The following is a 16,034-nucleotide window of genomic DNA, read 5'->3' as shown; positions in this document are numbered from 1 at the left end:
GCAGACGAGAAAATTACACTGGACAAATGTCATGTTTATGAGGAAGAACAGGAGTGTCAAACTGAATCACACAGTAGGCAAAAATCCTAAAAACACTTCAGGTCGCGGGCCAAACAGAATAAACATTTATTGAAAACTACATTTTTGAAACTTTAAAACCGTAACTTTTTAACAAAACTATGAACGAGATATAAAGCATTACCTGTGATAATGCTAGTGTGAATGCTGTAAGCTGAATTTGGTGGCTGAAGATGCTGAAATTGATAGCTAAAAACACTGAAGCTGATAGCCAGCTCAAATATTATTTAAATGCCAAACAAGCCTAAAAAAAAAACAACCAAACTTAGGTTAGCCAAAATAGTTAGCATGTAGCTGAAATATTAGCTAAACTCTAAAACAGCCTAAAAAAATCTTAGTAAATGCCAAAATAGTCCAAAAAGGTAGCAGAATGACAGTTTTTGAAACTTTAAAAGCATAACTTTTTAACATAATTATGAATAATAAAAAGGCAGGAATATTATTCCAGAATAAATCAACTTAAACCTTAAATAACTTTAAATATTTTACTCTCCATAAAAATATGTTTTGTCAAAATTATACAAGTTAGAAATAAGCACAAGATAACATCGGGGCATTAATAACAATAAAATCAAAGGATCTGGAGGGCCGGATTCGGCCCCCGGGCCTTGACTTTGACACATGATGTAGAAAACACACTGGGCGGAGCCACAACCTCCCTGCTCCATTCTGATGCATCCATTAGCAGACAAATAGATCCATGAACGTCTTTGTTTTCCTCGTCTGAGTTTAAATCTGGATCAAAACTGTATGACTGGATAGCTCCAAAATTGCTCGTCGTTCTTGTTGTACCTGTAATGTTAGGTTGGGGGAGTGAGGGGCTTTAAGCTAGTGGGAGAGCATGTAAATAGAGAGCCCAGTTCAGGTGATGGGAAAGGGAGGCGGGGATGCTATGCACCAACAGAGAGGTGAATTTCTAATGAACTCCTGATACTCTGCAGAAACTGTTCTAAAATATAACACACGTTTTTACGTTTTTGGCTAAAAATGGCAAAATTATAATTAAAATCCTACTGGAAATACTTTGAAAATAGATACAAAGATTGACTTTCAATAAATAGAGGTGTAGGGATAAATCAATTTGACGATTTGTCCCAAAATTTCATTTGGCACTACTTGTATAGATTTAAAACGTTGACAAGACGATATTTAAGAATTATTTATGAACAAACATAGTTTAGCATCTTACTTTTGTTCTCATCTTAAACTCCCGACCTTAACCATGCTATTAAAACCTTCTTAGTTAAGGCACATTCATTCTATTTTTTTTCTTATATTTTTAAATATGTTGCAGTGAAAATCAGATAATATTAACTGTTTCCTTTAAAAACAAATATTTCTTAATTTACCAGAATAAAATCAGCATGAATTTGTTAAAGTGAAAACAACTTATAAATGAAACACGGTTGCAGTGGTTAATGTCGTGATCATTAAATAAAATTAATTTGACCATTTTAATAGATGAATGGTGCATTAATATTCAGGTAGAGTTTTTTCTAAGTCAAACTCTTAAGAAAACTGTAAAAAAAATTCTTGGGATATATTGTAATGCATATGGTATCGTAGGATGTGTATCGCAGTACATACACCCCAACATACACCCCAATAAACATAAACTGTGATTAATAAACTATGACTTCAAGCGAAAAAGCTGAGTATCGTATTTTCCGGAGTATAAGTCGCAGGAGCAAAAGATGTCTAATCAAGAAGCAGAAAACTATATATACAGACGTGGACAAAAGTGTTGGTACCCCTCAGTTAAAGAAGGACAAACCCACAATTCTCACTGAAATCACTCAAAACTTACAAAAGTAACAATAAATAAAAAAAATGTGAAAATTAAACAATCAAAATCAGCCATCAATTTTGAATTGTTGATTAACATCATTATTTAAAAATGATGGTACCTCAATGAAAGATTGAAAACTATTTGACCAGAGTGACATGATTAACTCAGGTGTGTCCTTTAATTGACATCACAGGTGTTTTATTTATTGTTACTTTTGTAAGTTTTGAGTGATTTCAGTGAGAATTGTGGGTTTGTCCTTCTTTAACTGAGGGGTACCAACACTTTTGTCCACGTCTGTAAGTCGCTCCGGAGTATAAGTCGCACTTTTGGGAGAAAAGTCCGACAATTCAGAACAAATCCACCAATCCCGGTGTAACTAAAAAATAAATAAATAAAAACAACAACGATGTTCATAAGAAAAATATCAAAGTGTAAGAGGAAAACAATCAGATTCTCTTCCATGTTTGTTTTGGACGACACTTCTTCTTCTGCTGCTGTCAGTAGGAAATACTTATACTCAGATGCAGCGCCCTCTAGCAGCTGTTAGAGGAAAAAAACACTAAAAGACAACCATGTAGGAAACTAACAAATATATGAGCCTATCTATGTTTAAAAAAAAACATACAAAAAAGTCACTTCTGAGTATAAGCCGCACCCCTGGCTCAACTACGAAAAAAACTGCGACATATACTCCGGAAAATACAGTATTTACTGACTTGCTAAAAGTCTGAAGGATCTTTTTAGCTAAAACGTTTGCTGAAGTTCTCAGATCAAAAACTTTTGAAGGTTTTTAAGCTTTCATATCTGCTTAACATAAAACATCACCCATTTGTAACCCTACAACATGGTGAAGCAGCTGCTCACGCTCATTCCAGAGTCAGAGAAACAGCTGAAACATGAAGGAGATGAAGCAGAATCACTGCAGAGTGAATGTTTTTACATCAGTCTTGGTCTTTGTTTTCAGTTTGACCGTCTGTTTCTGCATTCATGCTCACACCTGCAGTTCCACCGTCAAACGCCTGTTTTTCCGTGTTGGTGCTTCTTATTCATGAGGAATCTGACCCCCGCTTTAACACTGGAATGCGCCCCCGGTGCCCCCGCCGTCTGTCCAGATAAAGCAGGCGGGCGTCAGGAGTTAACCGGCTGACGGGGACTTTCATATGACAAAAATAAAAACCATAACCCTTCATGTTTTTTAATAAAGAAGAAGCTGAAACTCGACAGATTGCCTTTAACTGGAGAAGGGTCTGCAATGCAATGCAAGGCAGCTGAAGATATTCAGTGCAGAGCGGGAATGGTCTCTGTGCTGGGGGGGCGAGGATTGCTCCCATTACAGTCCCATTTTGAGGATGAGTTTCTGAGAGAATGGGATTTTTTCCTCCTAAGAACAAGGTGTGCTGTTATCCGCCTGCCACCCCGTCATCCATCAGGAGGAAATGGGAAATTGTTCTGTGGAAAATTGCTTCAAATTAAACCTTTTAAAGCCGACGTGTGTTACTCAACTTGTTGGGGTTATTAACTCCAAGGGTTCTTTCTGTTGGCTTTCCTTCAGAGTCGTTTCAGACGGGAACATTTCTGAGGAACCATTTGGAACAGAGGGATGAACTTAGTTTCTGAAAGTTCACCTGCATGATTTTAAATGTAAACTCCTTCAAACACTCAAACAGAATGACAAACTTCCACGTCCTTATTGAGTGAATGCTGTAACATTCACACTGTAGTGATTCTCCCCATCCTTTCTGTACGTTTCGGCGCGTGAAAACTCAATCACTGTAAGAGATTTCAGCAATCTTAGTATCAAAACGTTCAGCATCTTCAGCGACACTTTCAGTAAAAAGCATCCACACTTGCATTATCTCAGGTAATGCAACTTGCAACTTTTCTAGTTCTATTCGTGTCTCTGCTATTTTTATTCTAAGAGGCTTTTACCTCCTTTTAGAAGAACAAATGCTGTACAGCAGTGGTCCCCAACCACCGGGCCGCCGACCGGTACCGGTGCTGTACCTGATGCTGTTCTTCTGTGTTTCACATCCTCTTGCTTCTCTTCCATGTCCCACCGGGTCGGGTTCTGCTCTGTTTTTGTATCAGCATCTGGACCTGATTCTGTCCTCCGTTGGGCTTCATGTTGTGTTCTCCATCGCCCTCCAGCTCGAGCTGTTGGAACATGAATGAGACAAACTTCTCTCTTCATGTGTTCGTCTTTCAGTTTTTTCCCCAAACTCCTCTATCTTAGAAAGGTGCAGACTTCCTCCTGACGTGAACAGATCTTCATGCTGGAATGTTTCTGCCACCTTCCAGGATCAGTGACTACATGGACCTGACTCCGGTGGACATTGTGGGGAAGAGATGTTACCAGTTCATTCATGCTGAGGATGTGGAGGGGATCCGGCAGTGTCACCTGGACTGTGAGTACTCTCATCCGTCGTGTCCGTGTCTCACCGTATCAGCTGCACTTCATGAAATAATCTAAAGCAGGGCTCTGCAACATTTAACACCAAAAGAGTCATTTGGTCCAGTTTATTACTGATCAAAACCCAACAAGAGTCGCTTAATCTCACTCAACCTTTAAAAAAAAAAAACGCTTATTATATATTTATGTGGCCATAAAGCCATATAATGTAGATTTTAAATATTTACAATACTTGAATTATCATTTTACACTTTTCTATAAATAGCAAGTCTTTACTTTTCATAATAGCACATAAGAGTTCCTTTCAAAATAAAATGTCAATGAGATCCTCCTTCTGCAGGAGATATAGATGAGTTAAAAATCCAAGAAAACCAAGTCAAACATGGCATTTGCTTAACTTAACTAATTTAATATTTATTTAAATTGTTAGCATTAATTATAAAAGCCAAAGAGCCAATATAAAGTGATAGAGAAGCCTCATGTGCTCCGGAGCCTCAGGTTACAGACCACTGATCAAAGGTTTGACGTTAAGAAGACTTCTTTTGACGAATGACAACAGAAAAATTAAAGCGGCGAGGTGTTGAAGGCCCATGGGTGCTACCCACCGCCATCTTTTGGCCTGCCGTCACTGCCTGAGCGGCTGCTACACTCTCCTCATCCTCCCGTCTGTCTCTTCCAGTTGATGATCAGGTCTTTTGTTTTTAGAAGAATCAGCAAAAGGACATTTTTGGATTTCCTTAATACAGATGCTTTTTGTCAATCCTCTAACGCCAAGTCTCAGTTGTTTTTGTTCGACGCCTCAGAGATTAAAGGGTTAACCACGCTCACTTTATCCTCATGTTGATTCCTCTTGTCATTTTACTCAGCTTGATCCAGGGATTTCTGGACTAAGTTTTCATAATATTTTGTTTAGGAATGGGCCAACAACAGGGAAACTCCACTTATGCGAGCTCGACAAATTTGACAAACTTTACTGACCGTATTTTTTCCCACAGAGCGGCCAGTGAAGCTCAATGAGTTCGGAGAGTATAGATGAGATTCCATTGGAAGAGTTTTAGTGTGTACAAGGTGCCAAAAGTGATGTTTTTTATTTTTACTTAAGCATCTGCCTCTTCACAAGGTCAAAGGTCAACAAGGCTTCTATTTTAGTTGTAGACTTAACCTGGTTAGGACCTCTTTTTTCACCCACTCCACCGTCTTCTTTCATGTATTGATGGATGGTTGGCCAATGAAAAGAGTGATGCTGCCATCTGCTGTGCTGGGACTGATGTGAACAATGTGAAGCTAGAGGATCAGTGGTGATCTAGGGTGGATCATGTAAGTTTTTGTTTGTAGGATTTGAAACTTTCTACCATGATTGGTGGTCTTAACAAAGAGCGAGTCACACTAAGGTGACTGAACAGCAGAGTAGTTTACAAAACTCCTGAACCAGCAGGTGCCGTGGATCCAGGCTCATGACATGGAGGGTCCTGTATGGAGGGATATTTGTGCCGCCTATTGCAAGCAAAAGTCCCAGTTTTGAGATCAACATTTTCTAAATTGCAAACAAAATGTAAATCACATGTCAAAGTCAAGGCCCGGGGGGCCGGATCCGGCCCTCCAGATCATTTTATTTTATTGTTATTAATGATCCGATGTTATCTTGTTATTATTTCTAACTTGTACAATTTTGAAAAAATATATTTTTACAGAGAGTAAAATATTGAAAGTTATGATTTTTTTTAAGGCTATTTTGGAGTTTAGCTAATTTCAGTTGCATACTAGCTGTTTTACATGCTAGCTGGCTAATTTAGCCTTTTTTTAGTTTTTTAAGATATTTTTAAGTTTAGCAAATTTTTCAGCTACATGCTAGCTGTTTTGGCTAGTCTACGTTGGTTTTTTTTTGTTTTTTAGGCTAATTTGGCATATAGGTAATATTTTAGCTGGCTATCATCTTCAGTGTTTTCAGCTCTCAATTTCAGCATCTTCAGCTATCAATTTCAGCATCTTCAGCGGCCAAATTCAGCTTACAGCATTCACACTAGTATTATCACAGGTAATGCTATATATCTAGTTTATAATTATGTCAAAAAGTTACAGTTTTAAAATGTAGTTTTATTGTGTTCAGTAAATGTTTATCCTGTTCGGTCTGCGACATAAGGTGGGTTTTGGAGTTCGGCCCCTTGTGCGATTGAGTTTGACACCCCTGATGTAAACTGTTGAGAATAAAAATTAATAATTTTCAAATAAACATATTTAATATTCAAAAATGTAATTTCAGGACAAATGTTTTTAGATGTGCTGTGCCCTATCTTTGCAAACGCAAAAAAATATTTTTGAAAGCAAAAAAAGTTTTGAAAGCAAATATTAAATATTTACTAATTCTGAATTTTTGTTTTTAACACTTTACATTTTGTTTGCAAATTAGGACATTTTCATCTCAAAACTGTGTCTTCTGCTTTCAATATGGCGGCACAAATATCACTCCATAGTCCTGGTCCAACAGGTTTGTAGGGGTGTAGTGACAGGATAGTTGGACATTTAAAGGTGTGTTTCAGAAAGTCATGGTAGAGACTGTGTTATCACACAGATGATACACTCAGGAGTGAGACTAAAGCCAGGAGCTGCTCAAAGGAAAAGAGAAAGAGGAGAAAAGGAGAGTCTGGACTTCTCTCTTGTTTGGGTCCCTGGTGTCGCCTGAGGCGAGCCTCCAGCACCGCCTTCCCTTCATCCCGGTTCACTTCTAGTGAACTATCAGTTACTGAGTCATTTCAACTGGAGGACGGCTCAAAGAGGCAACAGCAGAGAGAAGCTGCAGGTCTGACCTCCTTCATGTTCACGCCGGCTGACTCCTCAAACCCTTTCAGCTCAACCTCCGTGTTTCTGGTTCCTTCCTGTTTTCTGTTCATAAAGGGAAACGTCTTCCAGCTAAATCCAAACGACTTTCTACAGATTAACAGCAAAGTCTGAGGATCTCATTGGGTTGGTTTGTTCTTCTGACGAAGTTCTTCAGCTGGTGTGTGCTCTGAGGACAGATACGGTTCTGTGGTTTTTGTTTCTCCTAGTTTCATCCACTAAACCAGGATAAACCAGAGAGGCAGAGACATATGGAGCCAAATCAAGGACATAAATATTTGAACCCAAATAAAACATTTAGAAAAAATATTGGTCTTTGGCCTAAAAAATGGAAAATGTCAAAAACTGTTTCCTATTCTAAAATGAACTTAATTATTTTCATCTTTAAATGTTCTTTTTATTTAGTTTAAACTTTCAATTTCAAAACCTTTTTTTTCACTTTCAACTCTTTTTTTTTTCCTTTTCGAACCTGAAATTTTCAGTTTTAAAACTTTTTTTGTTTTCAAATCTAAAAAAATTCAGTTTCAAAACTTTTGGCCCTGTTTTGGCGTGTTGGGGCGGGGCTAACACGAAGGACCAATCAGAATCGATGAGGGTGGTTACCTCAGTCCCGGTGCGTTACTGACTCCTAGAGCTGTAATAATTACGGTCAGAATATGTCTGTTCAGTCTGTACTATCATAGTCTGAAGTTGTCCCAAGACGGGGGTAAAAAGCAGAGTTTTATCGGGTACAAACTGCTGAAAACAAACTGTGCATGTTTTCAATAAAGTTCATCTGAATTTGTGGTGAAGCTGTGATGGATGAAAGATCAGTTAGACCATTGACTGTATAGGAGAACTGGACAAAGTGAGTGTGACATCATCTAAAGAAACTGACTTGCTTCTGGCCCCAACCAAATTAGGTCAATTCAGTCGCCATTTTTTCACGATATGGGCGTCACCATGTTGGAACCAGACGACATCAGTAAGCAGTGATTGGTCCTAGTCAGTCAACATTTTTATGGCAACCACGCTCTCCAATCATGAGTGAGCTTGTTGGAAGGCCACACCCCTACCATTGGAAAGAAAGCTCAGAATCTGGCAATCAAGCGTTTTAAACATGTATTGTAAAATCACAGGTTTTACTTCCTGTTTGGAACACCAGGGGGAGGAGTCACTCTGCAACCTGCAGCTCCAGATCCACATGTCTCTTTTCTCTCTCCATTGTGGATCCTTGACCAAACTAAAATAAGTCATGGAGACTGCTGATCCAGACATGTCGACCGTCAGAGTCAGCAACTCCTGATAATCACTGTCTAACCAAAGCTACCTAAAGAAAACAAATAAACAAAGCCTGAAAACTAAGACTACCAAGATCCAAACTAAAATAACAAAACCCAGCAGAGTAAGACTGCTGAGGACAAAGAGGGGAAAAAGAACAATAAAAGAAAAATAAAAAAGCAATTCTTTAAAGTAAGGATTACTTAATTAGCATTTATTTAATTCACATTAGTTAAATTCATAAATTGATGTCTGAGGTTCACATAGATGATAAACTATGTAGGTTTTTACATCCTGTTGACCTGAAGACGTCTTGTTTGTTCAACTCTACCTCCAGCTTTTGTTCGTGCCAAAAATAGACATAATTCATATATATATATATTTTTTTAAAAAGGTCATGAATGTAAATCCAAATTTCTTAAAGGCTAAAGTAAGACTATGCCGCTCCTTCTAGGTTTTGATCAGTAGAAAACGAGCTTAAATGACTCTTTTACTGTTAAAGGTTGCAGTCCTGTGTCATATACAGTTAATGTAGTTACACGTGTCATTCATCCCTGGGGTGTTGGAGGGGGGCTCAGCAGGGCTCTAACTCTTTCAGTCATTCAGTTAAATCTAGTGAAGTTCTGTAAGGAACCTTCAGGGCGCAGTGCCACAAATGGCCACCAGGTGGAGCAGCTGTTGTGGTGATTGCAGCAGAAGCTTCTCAGGTTCATGTGTGTTGAGACTGGAGATCGTGTTGTGAGAAGTTTGGGAGTATACAGTGGTGCAGGAATGCTGCCATCTTTGCTCCACGCACACACCTGCGGCGCCACACCTGTGCGGCTCCTTGGGGGATGGGGGAGCGGTGACGGGGGTCCTGGCAGACAGGAACGTCTCTGCAGGCGCTGAACGGGCGGCTCTCGGGGGAGCGCACTGGTGAGCTCTCTACGCCGTTATTTACTCTGTCATGCAAACAAAGCAAGGTCATCCTCAAGGTGACGTGATCTCCCATCGCCGCCTGAACATGCAAACAAGTTCTCTCCGCCCTGCATGTGTGCGAGAGCGGACGGAGAAGAAATGAGTTCGACAAAGTCAATTAGTGCGGCCCCAGGGACGTCAGCCTAAACAATGCTATTAGTTTCTAATAGTTTTAATTACTGGCCTTCTTTTTCTATAAATCACCTCGCGCTTTCTCTCTTTCTTCTCTGTCAGGAGAAACCTATTTAGTGTCCATAATTAAATAGAAGACAGGGATATGAATTTAGTGGCCTTCACTTCTCATCTCTGTTTCTGTTTGAGCTGCTCCTGATTAATGCCCATGCATATTGCTTGAGATAACCATTTAGTGGTTAATTTAGCCAAATTTATTACCAGCTTTACAGTGCAGGGTGGGGCAGGGGTGGGGGCCTCCCTCGGGGCCCAGAGCTGCTGCAGTGACACACTGCCACCTGCTGGACAAGGCTGAGCACTGCAGTTGTTCTGGAGAGGAACTGTGGGGACAGAACTTTGACTGCGGATAAGAAATTTAGAGAGGAATCCAACCAGCATGTCGATCTTTAATAGTTAGGGACGGGAATTGATTAAAAAAATGAACTAATTTATTGCATATCTGGAAAAATTAATTGCCATTCTTTTATTTTTTTAGTTTAGCAGCCACTTATTATCTGCAAATAATCATAATATGAAAACACACACAAAATTGCATATTTAAGACATTTATTTTTAACCCTTTGAAACTATACAGCCTAAAACTCAGTTTTAGTCTATATTTGAATTTTCTGTATTTTCTATTTGAAAGACTACCTGCTGCTTATTGGTATCATTTTAATCAGTACAACCTCTCCTATGTGACTCTACCTTTATTTTGTCATTTTTCTATGTTATATTCACACACTAGACGTAAAATCATGTAAAAATTCCATCTGGAAAAATGGGATTCATTTTGCTGTGGAAACCCCAAAAATCTTTAACAAACTGTTTTAACAATGTAGAATGAGAGTTTTAGCCCTAAAGTATAAGAATTTCTTCCTGCTGTCTATCTGACATTTTCCTGGAATTCTGTTTTTTTTTTTTTCTTTTTTTTCTCCTTTTTTGTTTTTCTCATACATTTTATTTATTGTGTTTGTGAAAAATAATAAAGCAATTTTTTGGGGGAGAAGTTTGATCCAGCTTGATTTCAGGTCAGCTCGGCTGGAATCTACACAGGTGGGGGCGTGTCTGTCCATTCTGAACTGCTCGCCTCCCGTGACGTCAGTGGGCGGGACTTTCGCGGAGAACCGTGGAGTTTCCATAACATTTGGAAAACACTGGTGCTTGTTATTGTGGAAAATTCATGTTAGTCCCCATCCCAAAATATAATAATGGGTGGTTTCCTCTTTTGATTTCTAATGGTAAACAACTGCATGACAAAGTAGCAGCATGCGATCATCAAGTGTTCTCCAGAATCGCTTTCAGGGTCAGAGAGTAGCTGGAGCCTATCCCTGCGACTGTTAGGTGAGGATGAAGTTGTTTACATCCAAATGAACAGACGGGGGGTGTTAATCTCCTGCTGGAGGTTAGAAGGGGGACGGCCTCGCTGTAGCTTGTTATTGAATTTGAAGGGGGAAGCAGAGGACGGGTTGCTGTTTTCAAGTCTGTGCTCTTTGTGCCCAAATGTTCTCGAGAAGGTCATGAAGCAGGGAGGTCCTGGAGCTGCTACAGCTCCTATGAGCTCTATAAATGTTCTGAGCATAAAAAAAAGACATTTCACCCATCAAACCTTCAAATGTTCAGTCACTCATTTTAAATCAGGAGGGTCAATCAGACAGGAGCCAAAATCCAAAACACACCTTAGGTCGCAGGCCGAACAGGATAAACATCTATTGAACACAATAAAACAAACTTTTTAAAACTTTAAAACTGTAACTTTTTAACATAATTATGAACTAGATATATAGCATTACCTGTGATAATGCTAGTGTGAATGCTGTAAGCTGAATTTGGCTGCTGAGGATGCTGAAATTGATAGCCAGCTAAAATATTATATAAATGTCAAACTAGCCTAAAAAGCTAAAAAAAAAAAAAAATTAGGTTAGTCAAAACAGCTAGCATTTTGAAAAAAAAAAAAAAAAAACAGCTAAACTTCAAAATAGCCTAAAAAAACGAAAACGCCCAAATTAGCCAAAACAGCTAGCGTGTTGCTGAAAAACTAGCTAAACTCCATAACAGTGTAAAAAATCTTAGTACCGGTAAGTGCCAAAATAGTCCAAAAAGCTAGCAGGACATCAATTTTTAAAACTCTAAAACTGTAACTTTTTAACACAATTATAAATAATAAAAAGGCAGGAATATTATTCCAGAATAAATCAACTTAAACCTTAAATAACTTTTAATATTTTACTCTCCATAAAAATATATTTTTTCATATAAGTTAGAAATGAGTTCAAGATAACATCGGGTCATTAATAACAATAAAACAAAATAATCTGGAGGGCCGGATAGAATTACCCGAGGGCCGGATCTGGCCCCCGGGCCTTGACTTTGACACATGTTTTAAATGCTAAATAATGTGAGTTTTACTAAAGATAACATCGAATCAGCAATTTGGGGAGAATCTTTTCTGGAACTGAGTAGTTTTCATGTTTTCCCGTTTAACCACCACATCCACACACAGAGTCTGGAGTGAGTAGCTGTCTGTCTGATGACAGCAGCAGTGAAGCAGCACTCCTCCACATGTCACATGATGTCTTCTCTCCTCTCCATCCTCATCTTCCCGTTCTTCATCCAGGTCATTCTGGTTTGTGCAGCTCCTTCGTTGAGACGAGTGAATGTCCAGAGACTCGTATTCATTCATTTTTTTAAATGTCTTTCAGTGCTGAACAAAGGTCAGTGTGTGACCAAATATTACCGGTGGATCCAGAAGAACGGTGGTTACATCTGGATCCAGTCCAGTGCCACCATCGCCGTTAATACCAAGAACTCCAGCGAGAAGAACATCATCTGGGTCAACTATGTTCTCAGGTGGGAAGGAAGCCAGCACGTACAGCCATACACTGCTGCTCGTAATGAGGGGATGACATCATCATTTCTTCATAAACATGGTCTTTGCAGTAATCCAGAATACAAAGACACGCCGATTGACATCACCCAGCTGCCGAATCTGCCAGAAAAGACTTCCGAGTCATCCGAGACCTCAGAATCCGAGTCCGAGTCCAAAGAAAACTCAGGTATGTTCAGAAGGAGCAGAAATCTTTGATGTGTAAACATGGTTTAGTCAGAATCGCCCAGTTATGAGTCATGGGAGGAAACATTTTCAAAACTGCAGCTTTTTTGATGGTTTTATCTCCATAGCAACCATTTTATTTTTTTAATGCCTGGCGGTGACGAACAGGTTTATATAATTCTTAGAAGAATTGGAAAAAGTAGACTTCTGGATTTCCTTAGCACCACTGGTTTTTTTGTTAGCCACTCCCACTTTGTTAAAATATTAATATTGTTTTATTCAGCTTCTTCTTCTGTGTCAAAGTCGAGGTCGGGGGGCCAGATCCGGCCCTCCAGATCATTTTATATTATTGTTATTAATGACCCGATGTTATCTTACACTTATTTCTAACTTGTATAATTTTAACAAAATATATTTTTATAAAGAGTAAAATATTGAAAGTTATTTAAGGTTTAAGTTGATTTATTCTGGAATAATATTCCTGCCTTTTTATTATTCATAATTATGTAAAAAAAAGTTACAGTTTTAAAGTTTAAAGTATTCATTCTGCTAGCTTTTTGGACTATTTTTCATTTACAAAGACTTTTTAGGCTGTTTAGGAGCTAATATTTCAGCTACACGCTAGCTGTTTTGGCTAATTTAGGCTTTTTTCAGGTTTTTTTTTTTTTTGGGCTGTTTTGGAGTTTAGTTTTTTTCAGCTACATGCCAGCTGTTTGGGCTAACTTTGTTTTTTTAGGCTAATTTGACATTTAGCTAAAATTTTAGATGGTGTTTTCAGCTATTAGCTTAAGGGATTTCAGCTTCAGCATCTTCAGCGTCCAAATTCATCTTACAGCATCCACTCTAGCATTATCACAGGTAATGCTATATATCTAGTTCATAACTATGTTAAAAAGTTACAGTTTTAAAATGTAGTTTTATTGTGTTTATTAAATGTTTATCCTGTTCAGCCTGTGACCTAAAGTGTGTTTTGGATTTTGGCCCCTCGTGATTGAGTTTAACACTCCCGCCGTAGTGTTTGATAAATAGGTTTGTTTTTGTTTTATTTTCTTCAGTTTCAGGTTAAGAAATGTAAATCAAGCATTGCCACTTAAAGCAATTTAAAGATAAATTATTAAGCAAATTGTCAAGTAGTAAAAAAAAAAAGACTCTAGATTTCTACAATTTAAAATGCATAAACTGTGAGTCCTGGTGTGATTGACAGATGCTGAAGGCTCATTTAAAAGTTTTGTAAAAAAGAGAAAACATTCATCTGAGGTCGAGGAGCAGTTCCAGGTCTGACCTCCTCGTCTGTCCTCCCAAATCTGGACATGGAGCATCATTATCACATAAGACCAACGGTCCTCCCCTTCAGCTTCATCCTGGATGCTGTCTGCGCCGGTGCGACTGTTGTGGGGGGGTCTGTGACTCGATGCCAGCTGCTGCACAGGTGGCCTTGTCTCCGCCCCCTCACCACCCGGGGCGCTCCGGCCCAGCGTGTCCCAGAATGAGACGATCACCCTCCTGCCTTCCTCATTGAGGATGCAGTCCGTCCACACAGAGAGCAGGAACAAGGCTCTGTCTGAGAGCAGAGATAACGTAAATGTTTTTAAATGAGAAATGTGGCTCTTTCATCCCCGAGCTGAGCTCATTTTAATGTCATTTCTGCCACAAAGCTCCACAGAAGCAGACTGGTGAACATCTGCTTTACTCAGGATGTAAATTATTGTCAGTTTAACTTGTCATTCATGTTATGTTGTTACTAGAATATTGGCTTAACTAGTTTGAAACTTTTTAAAATAAGCTGCAACTTTTCCAGAATATTTAAATCAAACTAGCCTCATTTAAATAAAAGAAACCCTTTTTTAGCAGCTGAGTCAACTAGTGCAGCCGTCCTCCCCCAACATGATTGATGGAAGGAGAGGAGGAAGAAAGATCTTCAGCAGAGAGAAAAGGAAAGGCAGGAGTGAAGGACGGAGAGTAGGAACTTTGAATTTAGAGACTTTAACAGGAATTTACTCTCACTGACCACTTTATGAGACACACCTGTCCAAAAATGAGTGATCCTATCAGTCAATCCCATGGAAGCAAATCAATCCAGTCAGGTAGATATGATCAAGAGGATCTGCTGCTACTCAAACTGAGCATCAGAATGAGGAAGAAAGGTGATTGAAGGGACTTTGAACGTGGGATGGTTGCTGGTTCCAGACCGGCTGGTCTGAGAGTTTCAGACTGATGATCTACTGCAGGGGTGTCAAACTCAATCACAGGGGGCCAAAACACACCTGAGGTCACGGGCCAACAGGATAAACATTTATTAAACACTCTAAAACTACATTTTTAAGCTTTGATTAAAACTGTAACTTTTCAACATAACAATGAACTGGATATATATCATTTCCTGTGATAATACTAGTGTGAATGCTGTAAGCTGAATTTGGCTGCTGAAGATGTTGAAATTGATAACTGAAAACACTGAAGCTGATAGTCAGCTAAAATATTATCTAAATGCTAAATTAGCCTAAAAAAAATTTAAGAAAATACATTTCTTGGATCTAGATACTATTGAGGTCTGTCATCTGCTTCCTCTGTGAGTTTGGATAAACCAGGTTCATGATCAGGTTTGTGAATTAAAAGCACAAGATAGCTCTGATGAAACAAAGAAAACACCTGAAAGGTTTGGCTGTTTATCTAAATGATCACCTGTCGAAATATTATGCTGATCTTGAGAAACACACTAGACTCCTACTGAAGAGACAACAGATCCAAGGTACTTGGGTGAAGAACTCCAGGATCTTTGTCAAACCACTCGGTCCACCGGACCTGGATAAACCTCTGGAGATCAAAAGCATGAAAGACTTTGAGAACTGTGGGATTACGGGGATCTGAGCCTTTAATTAAACAAAATAAGTGTGAAATGTGAATTAAAGAAGACGACACCTAGAACCTACCACTTCTGAAGGTGAACTTTGACCTGATTTTCAGCTGACCTGCAGACAACTCAAGCACAATTTACTTGATATGATACCAGCTGAAGGTCAATGAACCCGACAAACACAGTCTGCAGTCATAACAACAACATTAAGAAGGATTACGTGGCCTTAAACCTGTTGCTAGACTTGGTTTCTAAACTGTGATGTATCACTGATTCTGATATTTTGGATTTGTTTTTACTTTCTCCGAAAGTGTGATTTATGACTTATGACTGATCTTCAATGAAAACAATCTGCACGTATTTTCTTTTTTTTTTAAATGAGAATATTTGGGATTTTTTTGCATTGAATAATGTAGATGATTTTTCTTTCTGATGATAATTAATAATTATCATCGGGGGGAGTCATTTGTATTGATTGGTGCAGTGAGTCTGAGGATTATTAATCATCTGGGTGTGTTTTGGATTTTTGGTGCTGGTTGGTCTGAATGTGCTTAGATTTCTGGTATTCATTAATATGGATTATTTCTCTTATTGTATTTTTAGATTTTTGGCACTGATTAATATAAAT

The 16,034-nt window shown here is 38.7% G+C and overlaps 1 protein-coding gene across 5 annotated transcripts in view; it reads left to right on the top strand.

Moving 5' to 3' along the window:
- The window catches only part of LOC112151794 (neuronal PAS domain-containing protein 3), a 263,302-nt gene that overhangs the window by 241,843 nt on the left and 5,425 nt on the right, over positions 1–16,034 (top strand). For all 5 annotated transcript variants that reach the window (XM_024280899.2, XM_024281058.2, XM_024280981.2 and 2 more), the window contains 3 exons: positions 4,166–4,272; positions 12,203–12,350; positions 12,441–12,556. In XM_024280899.2, the coding sequence (XP_024136667.1) occupies positions 4,166–4,272; positions 12,203–12,350; positions 12,441–12,556 (371 nt within the window). The remainder of the gene's footprint in view (positions 1–4,165; positions 4,273–12,202; positions 12,351–12,440; positions 12,557–16,034) is intronic.

The sequence above is a fragment of the Oryzias melastigma genome, linkage group LG22 (assembly GCF_002922805.2).
Source record: "Oryzias melastigma strain HK-1 linkage group LG22, ASM292280v2, whole genome shotgun sequence".
NCBI classification, from domain to species: domain Eukaryota; kingdom Metazoa; phylum Chordata; class Actinopteri; order Beloniformes; family Adrianichthyidae; genus Oryzias; species Oryzias melastigma.
The sequence above is the reverse complement of the archived record's forward strand: the minus strand, read 5'-3'. Positions and strand labels throughout refer to the sequence as shown.